We start from the raw sequence: 19,578 nt of genomic DNA, 5'->3' as shown, positions 1-19,578 counted from the left end.
TTGAAATATTTTGCCAGAAACCCAAAAAAAAAGGACAAAAACTGTTGGGGCGAATCAGAAAATAATGGTAAGTTAGACGAAATGCAACATCCTTCAGCAATACCGTTGCAGCTCCTCGTCCTCCAACATGCCAGCTCTTTCTAAACTGTAACTTCTTGAGACAGGACTTGGAGGAACCGGTGTTGGACTGGGGTGGACAAGGTTAAAAAAAAAAATCACACCACCAGATTATAGTCCAACAGGTTTATTTGGAAGCACGAGCTTTCAGAGTGTTGCTCCTTCATCAAGTGGTTGCCCACCTGATGAAGGAGCAGCACTCTGAAAGCGAGTGCTTCCAAATAAACCTGTTGGACTATAACCTGGTGTTGTGTGAGTTTTAACTTTCTTGTGACAGACAATTCCCTCATTTGAAGATCACTGCCAAATTCACTTCACAAAGATATAAATTTGTTTTATCCTGAGTGAAATAAATTGCCAGACAGCAATAATCTCATTTGCTGATCCCTTGGTTAGAATTTGGCCCAGTCCCGAATCAGTCCTTAAACACTCATCCTAATTTGTGTGTGGATTTCATGACAGTGAATGTGAATCAACACTTTGTTCACAAAATGTTGGAATATTCCTGCATCAGCCTCTCTTGCTGCACTGTCCCCAGGGACATTCTCATACAACCTTTGCAATGTCCTCTACATCCACTGGCTGCAAGGTGTCAGAGAGCTCTCTGTTCCCAATACCTCTTCACGAAAAGCTGCCCCTTGTTATCAATCTTATGAGGGAACCTTGGTGAGTTGCTGTAGATGGTAGATACTGCTGCCATTCTGCATTGGTGATGAGCATTGATGGTGGTGTAGGAGCTGCCCATCCAGTGGGTTTATTTGGCCTGATGGTATCAAGTGTTTTTGGGGCTGCACTAACGCAGGTAAATGGGGAGCATTCCAACACACTCCTGACTTGTACCATGGAGATGGTGGTCAGACTTTGGGAGAAAGGACATGGGTTACTCACCACACATAGCCCTGCTTTTGTAGACAATATGTATTTAGATGGTCCAGCTCAGGTTCTGGTTAATGGAAGACCTGAAGATGTCGATAGCAGGGGTTATATTCATCAAAGGAATTGCCAGCAACATTGAGGACTGCTGGTTAGATTTTCTCTTGTTGGAAATGGTCATTGCCTGGCACTCATGCAACATTAAAGTTACTTGGCACTTACCAGCCCAAGCCTGGATGTTATCTTGCTGCACTTGGACACAGACTGCTTCAGTATTGGAGTCGTGAATGGTGCTGAACATTGTGCAAGCATCAGCGAACATCCCAATTCTGACCTCACAATGGAGGAAGGTCACTGAAACAGCTGATGATGGCTGAAAAGCTCACGCAGCAATATCCTGGGGCTGAGATAAACCATCTTCCCTAATGCTCAGGACGACTCCAACCAGTAGAGAGAGTTCCCCACCAACTCCATTCCCACTAAACTCAGTTTTGCTAGGGCTCCTTGATACCTTATTCAGTCAGATACTGCAATCACTCTTGCCTCACTTCTGTCATTCAGCTCTTCTGTCCCTGTTTGGACCCAGTATGTAACTGAGGGCAGGAACACAGCAGCCCTGACTGAGCCCAAACTGAGCAGCAAGTAGAATATTGACAAGAAAGTACTGATAGATAGCACAGTGGATGACACCTTCCATTAGTTTACCAATGATCAAGACTGGTGGAACATTAATGAGTTGGGTTACGTTTGGTTTTATTGTCGGACAAGAAAATTGAATAGATGCCGTCAACAAGATAGCACACAAAGACACAACTGGAGAGGATTCGGGAAATGGGAATTGGTGGGAGGACAATGAATTGCACTAATGACCACTTAGAAGGGAGGAAACAGAGAACAGAAGCTCAAAGGCAGTTTCTCGTCAGCGTTGTAAAACATTGTGGATTCTGTTCTGCTGCTGCCTCTGTTTATCATATGCATGAATGACCCTGCTGGATAAATTACTGCCTGATATCAGAAACGAATTCAAAAGGTTGAAAGGGTGCAAGGGATTTTGATTAGGTGGAGAGGCAGACTCTAAAAACACAGCTGATAGAACTCAAATGTCAGCCAATAGTTTTCAATTAATAAACATGTACTTTGTAACGGGAAATCTAGCGGGATTTGAGCATTCAAGATTTTAGGAGAAGCAAATTGAGCAGATAATGCCTAGTAGGTTTTCTGGCAACTGTTATGGAGCAGCCAAGTTGAAATCGAATGGCACAATGTTATAATACACAGAATCTTAAGGGGGCCAGAACCGGAGTATGGTGTACAGCCTTCAGTTTCAGGAAACTGGTGAGGCGAAAAAGGGTTCGAGGAAATCCAAATTATCAAAGACGACTGACCAAAGTGGAGCTGCTTTTCCATTCGCAGAACCGAGATTCTGAGTTTATATAAGAGGGCTGTTGAACAAGAAGAAGAATGTATTGCAAGATCTTACATTCCTGTCATGGTAAATAAATTCTCCACCTCAACATAGCTGGCACATCTTAAAAACATATGTATGTTTTGTAAGAATGTTGCATCTATGTCATACCAAGATCATCATAATATAATAACTCAGGTGTTACATCTCATAGGAATGTTTTGCTTCTCAACTATTCTCTTGCTTCCCACAAACAGACATTTTATAAACTAGATCCAGCCCATGTACCAAAGTATCCTTTCTTGTTTTGATTTGACATATAATCTAAAGTCCAACAGCTCTATTACTGCATACCTCTGGTACCTTATTGAACTGTAATGCTTCTTTGCTGCATAATTAACCAATAATTCAAAGCAACCAACTCCACTGTAACTGCTAACTCTACTTCCCTGCAGGCTCACTTCCAGTCAATTTGGCAGAAACCTTTTGTGGAAATCTTCCTAACAGAGGGAGTGAGGAAACCAAGTGGAAATTCTCCCTCACAGTGACATCATCACAAAGTAAACTGGCCATGACGCATTCGCCGAAGAGTCAAATCTAGAACAAAAAGGCATTACTCTTCATAAACATGACTGTGATCCAAGTGTAGGCTCTGGCTAGTCTTTTCTGATTCACACAAGGATAAGCAAATCATTCCAGTTTCTCATCAAAACTCTCTCCCAGCCATTATCATTCCTCTATTCTTGTCATGTAACTGTAGCTGCAGAAGTATAAATTTTTGTTGAAGTTTACAGCCAGATCTGTCACTCAAATGTTTGTGTCAACATGGATTTTTAGTTGTGTTTCACTGCCCAACAATTCAAAGCAGTCATGTTCTTATTACATAGGAACTTAGCAACTAGGATTGAATGGTGTAGCAGACTCAAGGGGCTGAATGGCCCAAAGGCCGCTCCTATGTTTTATGGTCTCATGAACAAAGGCATTAGGATATGAGAGAGTATTTCTACCATCACCACAGTGGGATAATGAATCGCAGTCAGTGCAATGTGCCACCTCATGGTCAGTTTGGTTTTTTAGGAACATAGGAATTAGTAGCGGGAGTAGGCAATTCAGCCCTTCAAGCCCGCTCTACCAGTTAACATGATCACAGCTGATTTCATATTGGTCTCAAGTTCACTTTTCGGCCTGCTCCCCATGAACACTTTATCCTGCTTTTCATCAGAAACAAAACAAGTTCTTTCTTGAATCTGTTAATTGATTCTGCCTCCACTGCATTCTGTTGCATTGAGTCCCACAAATACACAACCTTCAGAGAAGTAGTTTCTCCTCATCTATTTTGAACCTTCCTCCTCTCACTCTATATCCATGCCCTCTTGTTAGGGACTGTCCCACAAAGGGGAACATCTGATCAACGTCCACCTTATCAATCCTCTTTAGTATTTTATATCCCTCAATTAGACCCCCCCTCCTCGTTCCACTGAACTCCAGCGTGTATAAACCCAAGCAGTTCAACTGCTCCTCATACATGGGATTGCATTCTTGCATTTAAGGTGATTCAAAAATTCATCCCCAGATTAAGTTCAACACTTCCACCAGGCCTGATTGGACATCAAAGTCTGTGCTCAAAAAACCTTCCATTGAGAAAGGTTAACAGAAACTAAGGGTTGTTCGATGCAATCAATTGTGCTCATTTAGGATATTCGAAGTACAGTTGAATTAAACCAAAATTCCCCACATTATAAAAACAACTCGCTGACATTAGCTCAATCCCATTCTCCAAGCCGCATTAAGCTGTTCTGTATTCCAAACAGGGGAATGGGACTGTTTCAGTTCCAATCTACTTCTAGGCTGTGGGATTGGTGAATTCAATGTCATAGCCAGGTGGTTACAGGGTTTCTGAGGAAGGAGAAGTTGCTGTCTAGGAAAAGCACACTGACGCAGTGTTAATAAACAACATTGTGCACAGATGAATCATGAGTGATAAGTGCTTGCACCTCCCTTTCATGGTCATCTTTCTCATTCTCACTCCATCTTGTACAATCCAGCAATGATTCAGTTTTATACTTCTGATCATCATGTTCAAAAGCTCTCGTGTACTCCAATCCTTTGTCAACTCTCAAAGATCATTAGATTCCTCAAATATTCACCCTTTATGTACCATTCCCTCAACCGACTGATTTCAGTCCATTACTATTGGTACTTCTGCTTTCAGCAGCCTCAACTTTAGATGGTGGCATTCCCTCCTTTGACCACATATCTGATCACCAATCACCACCTCTCCTCAATGATGCAGTGTCAAATCCTGTTCAAAAACTTGCTTGGGAAGCACCCTTGGGGATTTTTCTCTGGTATAGGCCCCAGATAAACTCAAATTATTGTTAGAAGGACGAAGGTCTTTCCTACTTGAAACATCAAACCTCAAAGATTATGCTCAACAAACCTTTCCATTGGTATTGGTTAACAGACACAAGGCCGGAGAGGGTATAGAAACCAAATTCTGGGGCACCAAACCAAACTGTACTTTCAGTCAAAGTTGCTCTGCTGAAAGGGTGTTCTTCTCAATGTGGCTGGGATATTCTGATGACTCATTTATCCCTAGACTTCTTGTTACGTGGGCATGTTATTTTCAATTAACAACAAAACAATAGACCTCACTGTGTACTCAGCAGTATTGCAGCAGTGCCAACTTAGTGACCTTTCCTCCACACAGTGTCTTCACTCATGAGACTAACCAATGGTCAGTCCATGTCACTGATCTTTACTACAGCAGAGGTAAGCAGCGTGGAAATTCTCCAGCATGTCTGTTGTCCATGAATTATCCCCCAATCCCACTTAAGCTCATTCTCCAAATAAGGAGAGATTATCTGCACTGTCAAATAGGACCACATGTCTGCAATGGGCATCAGCAAATGACTTCCAAAAATCAATCAAGTTGCTAATATGCTGTTAGTAATCAGTTCCCGAGCAACATTTTCAACTGATGATGTCAGGAAGATGGATTTCTGCATCAAGTACATTCCATCTGTTCAGAATTTCACTTGAAGCTTCAATCTGCATCTTGTTTCTGTCTGTGATGACACCTTTCAACTCCGGCATCTCTGGATCTCATGATCAGTTCTTCCTTCATTTTGACTTGACTAAGGCTCTACACCTAACCCACTATGCTCTTGGTCAGTGTTTGCTCAGTCAGGTCGAGCTTGCTTGTATCGTTTGGTTGATACAACTTTTTTATTTTAAAGCATAAACAAAAACATAAACAATAACACAAACAATATGCCCACCTTGATATGGATGAAGAGTTTCCAAAATGCCCAGCTTTTAAATGCCCTGGCCTGAGGCTGTAAGATTCTCAACTTAAACCTCCTCCGTTACAATGCCGCCTAAACTCTGAGCAAACTTTCAGTTAGCTCTCCCAGTTTTCAGTTTGCAGGTTCAGTCTCAATTTGTTTTGTCTGATAATGTTCATGTGATATTTTGCTGCATTAAAAGGTATTGAATAAATACAACTTGTTGTTCATGTTTATGCAGTTCAACAAGACCACCAGTAACGTCATTAACTGTCACAGTGTTTGGTAAACACAGAATAAAACTGCCAAAAGGCATAAGTCACTCTGTCCGACACCAATCATTGTGGGAAACGAAGTGACACAACAGTCAAGATTGGACAACAAAACCCAGAAACGATAAAGGTTTGGAAGACTGGGCTAGTCCTAACATGTAATAAATACCCCAAAAATAGGCCATGAAATGTTTCTCTTCTGCCATGGAGTTTCGAACCCCTCAATGAAGGCCAAAGCTGCAGAGTAACTGCAGCTGCTTAGAATACTTTAATCAGCAGCTTGGGAAGTGGTTGGAGAAAGGCAGTAACTAGCTAGTTAACAAGGAATTGTTGATGCATTTTAGGAATGTTGGTGTTGACCCAATACTGGACTAACCCTCTGGAAAGCTCTTTAATTATGTTGTTACAGAGGAACAAAGAATCAGTGCTCTGGTTTCCTCTCACAGTCCAAAGATGTGCATGTTGGGTGGATAGGTCACTTTAAATTGCCCACAGTATCCAGCAATGTGTAGGTTAGGTGGGTTAGCCATGGGAAATGCATGGTTAGAGAGAAAGTCTGTTAGAGGCTGGGGGTGGGCGGCACGGGGAGGATCTGGGTCATTGGCGAGTCAGTGTGGAATCAATGGGCCAAATTGTCTGCTTCCATACTGTAGGGATTCTATGATTCTATTCCATCAGTGACACACTACAATTTCATCCCCCTCTGTTCTTATGGGGTTCCAGCTGAATTGACAAGAGCAGTCTGTTCAAGCAGAGGTGTGTGTGTGTGTCAATACAATGTTACTGGGCATTCACTACCTGTGTCATTGTTGTGATCAGTACATCACTAAGATTAATGAATCATCGTCACACTGTCCCTGATAGAACGAATCTTGGATCAATTTGGAATGAAGAAAGCCCTCAAAAGTGAAGCAATAATGTACTCAATTCTCCCTCGTACTTCTAGCCGGAGCCTGATTCAGCAGAGTAAAAACAATCGAAATAGCTGCTTCCTTCCAACCTGAGTCCAAATATGGAAGCCGGAATCCAGTGCATTCACATACCAATGATCAAATCAAACATACCAATTGGAAATACTGTACCCTTGCTTCTGATCTATGCTCTCTTCATGTGCAACTCTTCACTGGTAGCACAAAATTGGTATCTTGGCCTCTTTGTCCAAAGTGGTATTTTTTGGGAATTTCACGGCTAATGATGGACAGCAGAATACTGACACTGTCTCAATACAGCCGGACAAGCACAAGAGCTCTCCTCGTCTCTGATACTGCAACAACCCCAGGGAGGTTGCTAACGTAACAAACAGCCAAAATAATATTGCTATTCACATACTAAAAGGATCAATGGACAATTAACAGCACGTATATAAGTAGGGTTGGAAAAATGGTCCCATTAGAAAGCAAACTGATCTGATCCATGTGAATAACATAGCAGTGATAAAAACAAATAAAGCTTCTTGGTTACAATGCTATCAGTTGCTTTGTCACAGAGATGCTTTCTACCCTCACAAGCCAATGACCTAAACATGGAGTCATATAGTCGTGCAGCATGGAAACAGACCCTTTGGTCCAACTCATCAGCACTGACCAGTCACCCCTTTCTGACCTCGTCCATTAGCCAGCATTTGGCCCATATCCCTCTAAACCCCTCCTGTTCAAATACCCATCTAGGTGCCTTTTAAATGTTGTAATTGCACTCTTTTCCACCAGTCCTCTGGCATACGTGCACCATCCTCTGTGTAAAAAAGTTTCCACTTTCACCTTAAATATATGCCTTCTAGTTCTGGGCTCCCCCAACCCTGGGGAAAGTCCTTGTCTATTCACCTTCTCCATGTCCCTCATGATTTTATAAACGTCAATAAGGTTACCCCCGCAGCCCTCCTCATGCTTTATTCACTGGGATGGCTACTCGGTTTGGACATCACTCACTTGATGCAACCAATATTTGGACAAATTCCAAGCTTAAAATGCTGGCAATGAAGGTGTGCTCACACAGTTACTACACAAAACTCAGATTGGCAGTCCTCAAGACTCAGGTACCATCTGAAGGAGCACATTGAGTCTGTTAATAAGCCGAACCTTATGGAGGTAGGGAATTAGGTGATGGGAATCACTCATAACCAAGGCCGTTCTGTGGTGTTTCTACTCATCATTGTCAGGGACGCCAGACTAGAGATACCCTCTTCAACTGAAAAACAAAGAAAATTTACCTGGTCGCAAACATCCAACACCAGAGATTGGTTTTCATATTTCTTCACTCGGCAAGCATTCCTTCATGGAGAGAGGGAGAGGAGAGAGACAGAGAAAGAAAGAAAGAAACAAAAAGAGAGGGGGAAAAAATACAGGAGAACAGTCAAATCACATCATCCTGCAAAAAACACAACATTTTACCTGACTTTGCTTTAATAAACTCAAGGAGCAAATGCGCATGCTAGCAGTGAGCTTTTAAAGAAGTGGGAAATAGAAATAGAAATTGCATGAAATGAAAAAAAAAGTTAAATAAAGGGACACTTGAATTTCATTGCATGCAAGCACAGTTCCAGCCTCCCGATCGGTGCAGATCAATGTCACACACATAAACAAACACAGATTGATCGATTCTGTAATTGCAATTCCGAGAGAAACCATCCCTTCATGCTGACTGAGTTGAAGGCAGGACCACATTCATGTGCTGAGGAGTGAAAGGGTAACTTTATCAACAGTCTCACAGGTGACAACTGAGCACATGCTTAAGGTGCTATATATTATGGTGTTGCCAGATCACATGGAACCAAGACCTGGGTTCCTCATGAAGCCTTGCTCTATACTTCTGTTCATAGGAAAAAAATACTTCTAGTTTGCATCTGCTTAATCTGATCTTGTCTATCTTTTGCCATTTGAAGCTGCTAACCATCTTCCGACATGTGCAGATTTTGGTTCAGTTATTTATCTGATGAACTTTACATTTTGCTACTGGGAATGGAAAAGGTGGTGGCAGAAGGGAATCAATTTCCTGATCCTTAAAACGTAACCTTCAGTTGTTTCCTTTGTGAAGCAAACCCAATCCTTTGCACCAGGTAAAGAAACGCTGTTTTTCTTCACAGCTCCCGAAAAACCCTTCAACTCAATGACATTTAACATGGAGAAAGGCATCCCCTACCAACAATTCTGACAATAGACCTGCATTTTCAAAGGTCAGTGTAACACATACCATTGCTGTGCTGGAAAAATAAACAGCTGCTGAATCTGTGTGAAGACAGATAGATTGGTGGCTCAGTGGTGAGCACTGCTGTCTCACAGCGCCAGGGATTGGGTTCGATTCCTGCCTCGGGCGACTGTCTGTGTGGAGTTTGCACATTCTCCCCGCATCTCTGTGGGTTTCCTCCGGGTGCTGTAGTTTCCTCCCACAGTCCAAAGGTGTGCAGGTTAGGTGAATTAGCCAAGTGAATTGCCCGGAGTGTTAGGTGCATTAGTCAGGGGGAATGGGTCTGGGTGGGTTACTCTTCAAAGGGTCGGTGTGGACTTGTTGGGCCAAAGGGCTTGTTTCCATACTGTAAATAATCTAATCTAATCTAAATTGCCTATAGTGTTTAGAGATGCGTAGGTTAGATGCATTAGTCAGGGGTCACGTAGAGTAATAGGGTAGGGAATGCCTATTGGGTGGGATACTGTTCAGAGGGTCGGTATTGAGCCGAAGGGCCTGTTCCCACACTGGAGGGATTCTAAGAAATTAGTAAAATCAATTTGCAATAATGAGTGGAAGAACCAAAGGGAAATTTACGCCAAATCGCTTCACACTAACACTGAGATTGGAATGTAAAACAGATTCGGAGGGAACCTTCAAAGGAAAATTGGACATACATTAACTTGGAGGATTGAGGAAGGACCTGAAGCAGACACCTCTTTCAAAGACCCATAATGGGCTGAATAGCCTTTGATGGGGAAGTGAAAGCAGGAGACTGGAGATGACTCTGCTGCAGAGCCATATAATTGAACGTAACTTAACTTCAGGAAATTCGAGTTTACAAACTTTGGCAGGAAGAATAGAAGACCTGAATATTGATTAAATGGGGAACGATTGCAGAAAACTGCAGCACAGGTAGCTGAAGGGGTCTTTGTGCATGAATCACGAAAAGCTCCTCCTTCTTATGTTCTTGCAAACACTAGCAGTGATCTATTGGTCTGAATGGCCTGTTTCTGTCATGGAAATACCATGCATTACAATGCAAGGCTATTAGCTGGCTGACGATCTTCATGGTAGACCTGTTCCAGTCTCTCACTAATGCCACTTGGTTGATGACCCACCCTTGTTAATTCTCCTTGATCACACAACTCTCCAGTTGTACTGAAACAGCAGGGAGCAATCTGATAACTAGGCTGAAATTCCTGTTTAAAATGAAAACTTGTTCCGAAATAATGAACAAGTACTTGTAAACAAAAAGGAGTTTTTGGTTTTTTTTTCCAAACTAAGTTAACAACGACACAACATGGATCTCTGTGTTGCCCCAGTGTTGAAATGTGTGAGAGAACTCATCAGAAAAACTATTTTGTCCTAGCTGTAGAGTCAGTGAATTGTATGGCAATAAATTGCCCCCTCCCAACATTATCATTTTGCAGACTGAAACTAGATGACTTTTGAACATGTGCATGACAGGAGATACTCAGAAACCCAAATTGAAAATTAGAAATCATTTCTAACTGAAGACTTGTCTGAAATTTCACTGTCTGACAGGACCAGTTTGGCTGTGGTGACACACAGCTTCAGTCACCAATTTATTGCAAAGTCTTGGTTTAGAACTTTTGGAGTTTGGAATCCCCGATGTCTAACCTTGTCAATCAAACGGTAGTCGCACTATGCATGGAGAGTGACTGATAAAAATAATATAAGTAACAACCAAAAGTGAGAGTCACCATGACAACAGATCTTCAATGTATGACACAGATTCCAAACAGTAATTATGGATATATATTGGTCATTAAAGATCAGGAACAGATAATCCAGATGAACAATGACCTCACTGAATGGCACAACATGCTTGAGGAGCTGAATGGCTCACTCCTGTTCCTGAATTGACGAGAATTCGGAAAGATCTACAGAAGTTTTGTAAATCGGCAAATAAGCAGTCAAGAGATAAAACCTCTCTCTCGTGCTTGAATATGGAGGTTTGTATCAAAAAATTGCAAAACTACCTTATCCAAGTGTGTTTTCCTTATACTATATGTGACAAAACACTCAGCTTTCACAGCATCTAGCCTGGACTATTGCAATGCGTACCTGGCAACCCTCCCACCCTCAAGAAACTTGATTCTGTCCAAATCTTTGTTGCTCATATCCAAACTGTCACCTAGTCGCTTTCACCCATCATTCCCATGCTCAATGACCTGTATTAGCTCCTAATCCCACACTCAAATTCTCATCCTTCTTTTCCAATCCCATGACCACCTGATCCCTCCACACCCCTGTCAAGTATTCCAGCCCTTGAGGAATAGTTTGATACTGGTCCCTTATATGCTATAGGCAGCCAGGCTTTCTGTGGCATGGACTCAACTGTACAACTCCTTCCTTCAACCTTTCTCTCTTCCTTTATTGTACTGTTGAAAACCAACTCATTCAGTTCTCAAGCCACCTGGCCTCAGGTCTTCTTCTGTAGTGAGGTGTCAAGTTTGTTTGATAACACTCGTGTGAAGCATTCTGCAATCTTTTACTGCACTGAAGGCACGATAAAAAATGCAAGCTGTTATTGGTCAGTTAATAGAGTCATGCAGCACAGAAACAGACCCTTCAGTCCAACTTATTCACACCGACCAAGTTTCCCAAACTAAACTAATTCCAATTAACTGCATTTGGCTCACATCCCTCTCAATCTTTGCTGTTCATGTACCTGTCCAAATGTTTTTTATATGTTGCAACTGTATCTGCATCTACCACTTCCTGCGGCTGTTCATTCCACATCGGAACCAACCTCCGTGTGAAAAGGTTGCATCTGAGGTCTCTAAGTCTTTCTCCTCTCACCTTAAAACATGTCCCCTAGTTTTGAACTCCCCCACCCTATGGAAAAGACCTTTACTATTCGCTTTATTTTATAAATCGCTATGAAGGTCACCCCTCAACGTCCTATGCTCCCATGATAAAAGTCCCAGCCTATCCGTATAACTCAAGCCCCAATCTCAGTAACATCCGAGTAAATCTTTACTGAACCTTCTCCAAGTTAACAATATCCTTACCATTGTTTCCATGGCTAGAACTGTGCATAGTATTTCAAAAGTGGCCTCCCCAGCATCTTGTGTAACCTCAACATGTCACCTATATTCAATGGTCCGAGCATGAAGGCAAGTGTGCTAAACGCCTTCTTAACCATCCTGTCTACCTGCAATGCAACTTGCAAAGAACTAAAGACCTGAACCCCTTGGTCTCTCTATTTGACAGCACTACGCAAGGCCCCATCGACCATCCGAGTCCTGTTCTTAATTGTTTTGCCAAAATGCAATACTTCACACTTTTCCAAATTAAACTCCATCTGGCCATTGGCCCAATTGATCAAGAGCCATTTGTACTCTTAGATAACCTCCTTCACTGTCAATGCTACCATCAATATTGGTTTCATCTACGCCTCCTAAATGACAAACCAAGTGGACTCAGCACTGATCCCTGTGGAACACCACTGGTCACAGGCCTCCTGTCCAAAAAACAACCTCCACCATCACCTTCAGTCTCCTACCATCAGGCCCACTATGTATCCAACTGGCAAGCTCGCCCCAAATCCCATGTGATTTCCCGATTAGTCAACCATGCAGAACCTTGTCAAAAGCTTTACTAAAGTCCATGTAGATGACACTGACCACTGCTCTTGTACTAAATCTGAGCAATGCACTACTTCCCTTCAGAGTTTGGAATGTCAAGTAAAAATTCAAGGCAGGTGCCAAAACTGGCTCAGAAACCTCACTACCTCATGACACACCTCTCAAGTTGCCTACGTAAGTGTGTTATCAAAGGCATGTTGCCAGATAGTGCTCAAAAAGTTTTTTTTTAAAAAAAAAGGAGGTAGTGCAGAGCAACTATGATGTACCCAATTATTAATCAAATGCTGAGTGGCAAGTGAGCTTAAAGGACTGAAGAGCTGAGTCCTACTCCTAAACCCAGTGTTCCAACAACACTTCCAGATCAGGTGGCTAATCTCATTGTTCAGCAAGTCCTGGAGGACAAACGTCTGAAGAAAATGAAATGATAGCACATTGGTTGATGAAACAATTTGAGCATGACCCTGACCTCCTCAATCTGCTTCCAAATGCTGCCTTTAATCTCAAGAATACAATCGTTTAATTTTTCAAAAACAGAAGACAGACGAGTTTCAACTAAGCAAACACAGACTGTTTGTACTGTGGCTGGCCTTTTGCAGTAAATACAGGATAATCTGCATTCACAGATGGTAAGTAAAACAGAAAAAAACTGGGTCAATTAATCATCGACCAAATGAGTGGAGACACAAACCATGCTCCAACAAATTAGCACAAAGCCAGTGTTCATAACTAGCGAGGCAAAAAATGAGGTTGATGCACACACAGAGGCATCAAACATGCACTGAATGCTGCAGGAATGTCTTAGACGTGCAGGGGTGTCCATTGTTTATCGAGTAACAATTGGGAAGTTTTATTAATTGCAATTACTATGGCATCTAATGCCCTGAGTGACCCAACAGAGGCCTGCACCAGCAAGGGCTCAAGGAACAACCTTGTCACAGGGCTCCCCAAATCAGCAGGTAAGCCACATGATAGGAGAGGGAGCCAGGTTCAGCCCAGCTTACAGCTGCCAGTCACAACGGACAGAAATGTTTCCTAACTAGCTGCACAGTGTTTGCCTCCACTGCTCTCTTTGGAATCTCAGTCAACCAATCTTGGCAAAAAGGAATCCCTATACCGCTTTCAAAAAATGTGTGTGTGTGTGTATACGCGCGCGAACAAGCGAGTGTGTGCGTGAGAGTGCGAGAGACGAACAGAGTGGGGGAGGGCGCGCAGGGGCGAGCGAGAGTGTGTGAGGGAGAAACAGAGAGACAGGGAGAGAGGGAGAGAGACAAAGAGACAGAGGGAGGAACAGAGAGAGAGAGAGAGACTTGCTGCAACCTACTTCGCAGTAGATTACCAAGCTAACCGTTTCTATGCTACAAACAACCTCAAGTCGCTATAATTCATTATTTGCCTCACTCCAGGCTGAACAGCCCATTGTTGTCAGGCCTCTCCTGACCCCAGAGATCAAACTTGTAGCTTTCACTGTCCTACTCCCAGTGCTTATACATATGTCTGGTATCATGGCAACCAGTATTCAAGTTAGCACCTTAACAAGAGCACTGGACAATGTGACCATGACATCTCCTCATTGATATTCCACTGTCTTCGCAATGTAGTTGAACATCCTGTTGATTTCTTAGATTGCTACTTCGCATTGGCAGAATAGATTTCGCATCAATCTCAGTTTGACGTCTCTGCATTGAAAGCCAATGCTCCACATTTTGCCCAGTTAATTTTGTGCTTTCTATGCAGCATGCCTTGTTCTACAAACCTTTCTACTTTTTAGCATATTTGATCACTTTGATTTAGGTTTCTGAACAGAGCTCCATTATTTAAATAGAAACTGCAGTGGTCCCAGCACCACACAACTCACCCATTGGAACTAAGCCCCAACTGTAAAACAATTCTGCTTCAGGTACTTGCCGCACCTCCAACCAGCTTATTATCCACTCCTCCATCATCTACTCCAGCCTCAGAACTTCAGCTTGAATTAAGCTCAATGTTGTAAACTTTGTTGTGATAGGGGAAGGGCGGGGCAGAACCCTTGATGTTTTGGTGACATTCCTGGACTAGTGACCCAGGTCCTGTTCACTGCATTGCAGAGCAGGTGGTGGGATTTCAATTTCTTTGCACATATCTGGAAGCGAGACCTTTTCTCAGGAACGGAGCCCTGAAAATCTCCTCAATGGTTGCAAAAAGGCAACACACATCCTTACACAATCTGGCCTATATTTTAACTCCAGATTTGCAGCAATATAATTGACTCTCAAATGCTCAGTGACAGGGTCCTAGCCTCCCGCTCAGGTCAAGGGCCATTACGGATGGGCACAAATGCTGATCTTGCCAGCACAGCGCATATCCCACTAAAGAACAGCAAAAAAAACACTTGCCTTGTCACAACAACTTTCCTTTACAGCATGCCTTTAGCATCATGAAATGTCCCATGTGCTTCAGAGGAGCATGTGCAAATGAAGGCAGAAGGTGGCAGTGTTGCTGTGTGGGAGGGAGGAAGTGATTCAGTTCCTGAAATCTCAGAAGCTTATTCGGTCAGATCTTCCATTTTTGGAATCAATTCTCATGGGTGTTAACTAAGTTATTCTTAGAGATCATTTTGAAATCTACTTCTGATAACCTAGCCAATTATTTTACATGGAGAAAGTGAAGACTGCAGATTCTGGAGATCAGAGCTGAAAATGTGTTGCTGGAAGAGCGCAGCAGATCAGGCAGCATCAAAGGAACAGGAGGATCGACGTTTTGGGCATAAGCCCTTCTTCAGGAAATTATTTTACATGTTGTCATAAGGTAGCACAGACAAAACTCTTTGACACATGCTTTTTCAGCAATATTTGACATGCATTAGAAGGCAGACTCATGGGCCTGTGGATTCCCGTGTGTATTTTGCCACCCTGTCCATGAACATTCAGCTCTTCATAATTTGCAGATATCTCCCTCGCATTGACCGAATCCCTAATAATGAATGTAAATAATTGACAAATCCTTTCCAACATGAGAGGTTAAACAACCATGTCCTTTGGGAGCTGTTTGCTTCATGCACAATTAGTCTGTCCTGGGCTTCCATCTCCTTGATGTCAAAGTTAATAATTTAATTTAGGGTATCTTTGCTGGAAGAGGATGTATTGTTTACATCATCTCTATGAATGCATAAGTGAAGAGATAGTTCCTATTGTGCACTCATTCTTCATTTCATGCCTATTTGTAACTGCCATCTCACTTCCTTCAAAATTAATCAATGAACACTTAGCTCCAGCTGCGATACCTTTCTCCAGGTCTCTCTCACCACTCCTCATCAACCTTTTCATGTGACTCTTATTTTTCCTTTCCTTCTGCAGGAATTGTACTCTCCATTTCCTCTTGAACTTCATCTGTTTTTAAAACAAAACATTCTGCTTCACTTTTGCTTGCTGGTTTATGGGAATAGTCTAATCTTGTGTACTCGGAATTACACCTTCAAAAGGTGTAACACGTACCCTGACCTCAAATGTTACTGCACCAATTTTGTTTACTTTAGTTGTTCTTGCAATTCATTGAATTTAAACCCCTTAACATTATGCAGAAGGTGCCTGATCTGAGATAACAGACTCCAAAACCATGCTGACCTATCATTAGGTGGCCACTATAACCCTGCAGCAATTATGTCTCCTATTGTCTGCACACATACTGGGCCATTAGGAGTAACAGATGACCACAAGCATTGCTATTCATAGTTCAGACAGCAAACTGGCCCCAGACATGCATCCTACTCATCAGCTGTCGAGCTGCACGAGACCAGAAGCTAGTGAGTATGTCAAAAGGAGGACCTCAACTTCTAAACAGCCTTCATTGGTTGACTATCTGGCACAATGCTCTCAATAGTTGAAGGGAAGCATTCCGATCTTGTACCTCAAATAAGCCACGAATCATGCCAAGTGCCTTGACTTGAAATGATCCATGGGCCCCGGTCCAACAGTTTATCCCCTCCCACCCTGTAATCATCAGGAATGGAGGATGGGAGGTAACAGGAGGAGGAACAGACATTGCTAAAGAAAAAAAGGTACAGATACATAAACATTACTGCCTTCAAACTGGCCTTTGTACTGAAAACTTTCCAATGGGCTGGGCAAGAGCAAAACCTCATTTCAAATAACAAAACGACAATCAACTTATTAGCTGACGCCCCACACTGAGGAAGATAATGATTGTGTAAGCAATGTGAGCTTATTACATCCAAGACCTGCATTTAGTTGTCCCACACTCAGTCTGCCTGAGTAGATAAGGCCACAACTTCACCCTATGTATATTAAAATGCATGATAAATCTATCATTAACAGTTTCTTGCCTGAAGATTAACACTTAGGAATAAATATTTCAAAAACAGGTTTTATGTAATGGGATTTGTTTTTGTTCTTTAATCTAGTTTAAAATCAGTCAGCAAAAAGAGCAGTAGTCTCTGGGCCAGCGTTTTCTGGTTCAGCTCAGATCACAGCAGTACTCATGTGTCGTACTAAGAAATTAGTACTTACACATGTCGAAAAAAATTAAATAGCAGAAAGATGTTTGTAAGGCATAAAATAACTAACAAAGCTATTCCTGGAAGGGAATACTTCATTCCTTCCACTCAGAAATTTTGGCATTTTTATGCACTTTGTATCAAATTAGTGCTTTGGGTTCTATTTTATACCTTGTGTGAAGGTGACTTCACAATCAGCGATGAGCTACCACAGAACACATTGTAGGATTCAGTAGAAAGTAAAGCTGCAGTGCCCCAGAGAAACTTGAAAACCTTTTTAAAAAGTGATTATCCTGTTAAATTACCCCGAAACCTTTGGCATGAGAGAGTTTAAAGATTGCTTCTTTTCAAGGTCAATAGTTGCCCTCTGTTCCAAGCTCTTGTTTTAAGCTTCCATCACATAAATTAAACCAGATTACTCCCGAGTTATTGAGGGGATATCTGCACTCTCCTCTCTCTCCCCTCTGTCTCTCTCGCCAGTTGCTGAGTTCCACAAAGTCACTGGCTGCCCATGGCTTCCCCAGTGACACACCTGACCTCTGCTCTTCACAATGCCACTGACATTCCATTTAAATGAAGAAACTTTTTCCATCGAGACTAGCTCTGGTCTTGAAAACTGATTATGCTGCAAACCTCTCCCACCCTTTGAGTGCATCACGACGGTGTATTTGTCAATAAGAGACAATGGCATGGCTATCGGATTTGAAGTCCTGTCTGTGTCTTACTAGGAATTTGCAGATGGTCTGCAGATTGGAGCAACCAGGAAAGGACAAGGGGGCTGGACGAGGTTAGGAGTCCTTACAGTCTCATCCTGGCCAGACCCGTGTTTCCTATATTTGACTATCATTTGTTGAAGCTGATAGTTGAGATACAAAGTAAGGTCTCCTAACAGACTTAAGTCCCAGTGATTCCCTACAGTGGGATCTATTTGTTCACAGGGTTTCTTCAGCAAGAAGGCCAGCTACAAACTCCTCTCTTGAACCTGATCACAGACTCCCTTGATCATTCGTGCAAACACTAAAAAGCCAGACCTGGCTGAAATAGCAAAGCTGGAGGTGACAACTAACATGTTCCTGATGATTCCACTTTCCAAGATTCAATAAACCAAGTCATATCGTTTCGCATCATGGGGCATTGCAGCTTTCTGGTCATCGCTATTGAACAAATGGTAACCAAGGAACTGTACAATGCATACAATGAATTAGCACAGATAAGGAACAGACTCTGATCGTGCAAAACAGTTCCAAGTACTTACATCAGAAAACAGAGAAACTTCACTTGTTCAATAGTCCTGGTGGACAGGCAAACAGAGAACACAAGAGAGAGAAAGAGACAGGAGACACACATACAGATGGAGAATCAAAGGGTTCACAAAGACAAAGGGGGAAAATAAAGGTCACAGACAAAAAACTGGTAAGTGCAACACGGTTATTAGTCAAAGGAAGCCTCAGCAGTGCATTGTGATGATGAATTACTATCGCTTTGTTTGAGGAGAACAAAGATAGGAGTCATGGTTCAGCTTAATTTGACAGTAACCAGCTCCCTGATATTTCAACAGGTTTTCCCTTGCAGACTTTCAGAGTGAGTCAATAAACCCAAAATTTAAACTATGTTTCTGTGCATGATTTTGATTAAAAATAACCTTCAGTACCATTAACTTGCAAAATACAAGCAGCATTGATTTTCGATGGAGAACACTGGGATTTGGTACTTCAACAAGAATCTTTCTGAACTGCAACCGACTAGAATGGACAGTGGACATTCTGGAGAACACTCACGCTTACCTGAGTACGTGACGATTCTCCTGCATTATCTTATCCAGCTGCAAATTAGATACACACAGCTCAAAAAATAAGTGTCACAGGGAAAACACTGCTTTGTTCCAAGTCAATCATACTGGATACAGCTGACTTCTCCTTTCAGTCATCGAATACTCTCTCTTTACGGACCATTAATCCGTCACAGCCTTCATCTTGCCCTCCCTCCACCCTTTCCCCCGATACCAAAAAAAAAGCCAAAAATCTGTGGGTTTAAAGATTCAGCACAATTCTCTGTGCCAATTCCCACAGCAGTGAGAGGCAAAGTCCAAGAGTTGTTCTCTGGCTGTACACTTGACTTGGCTGCAGCAAAGGTTGTGTTTCTGAAGAATAGGAAAGGATCAGATCCCTGGCCTCAGCATCTTTTTTGCCTCCTTTCTCAAATGGTCATCCTCCCCCTTGATTATGGTCTTACTGGTGGTGCGATTTGTCTGGTATCTCATAGAAAGTGGCCTTTCCTGGGACAATCTGGGCATCCTGTGTTCATGGGCTACGCTGATCTCTAAAATCCACCAGCCTTGTGCTTCTGGTACTGGGAGAGA

At 42.4% G+C, this 19,578-nt stretch overlaps 1 protein-coding gene across 6 annotated transcripts in view; it reads right to left on the bottom strand.

Annotated features, from left to right (window-relative positions):
• tacc1 (transforming, acidic coiled-coil containing protein 1) overlaps positions 1–19,578 on the bottom strand; it is a 157,489-nt gene that overhangs the window by 33,513 nt on the left and 104,398 nt on the right. For 5 of the 6 annotated variants that reach the window (XM_087984382.1, XM_043681465.2, XM_087984383.1 and 2 more), the window contains exons 4-5: positions 18,475–18,510; positions 8,161–8,221 (exon numbers count right to left, since the gene is read on the bottom strand). In XM_087984382.1, coding sequence (XP_087840508.1) covers positions 8,161–8,221; positions 18,475–18,510 — 97 coding nt within the window. The remainder of the gene's footprint in view (positions 1–8,160; positions 8,222–18,474; positions 18,511–19,578) is intronic. The other variant, XM_043681464.2, reaches the window with a different exon arrangement.

Source organism: Chiloscyllium plagiosum, unplaced genomic scaffold, assembly GCF_037043375.1.
Source record: "Chiloscyllium plagiosum isolate Xiang-an unplaced genomic scaffold, Cpla_swu_hap1 HiC_scaffold_48, whole genome shotgun sequence".
Taxonomy (NCBI): domain Eukaryota; kingdom Metazoa; phylum Chordata; class Chondrichthyes; order Orectolobiformes; family Hemiscylliidae; genus Chiloscyllium; species Chiloscyllium plagiosum.
This window is presented reverse-complemented; position numbering and strand designations above follow the sequence as displayed.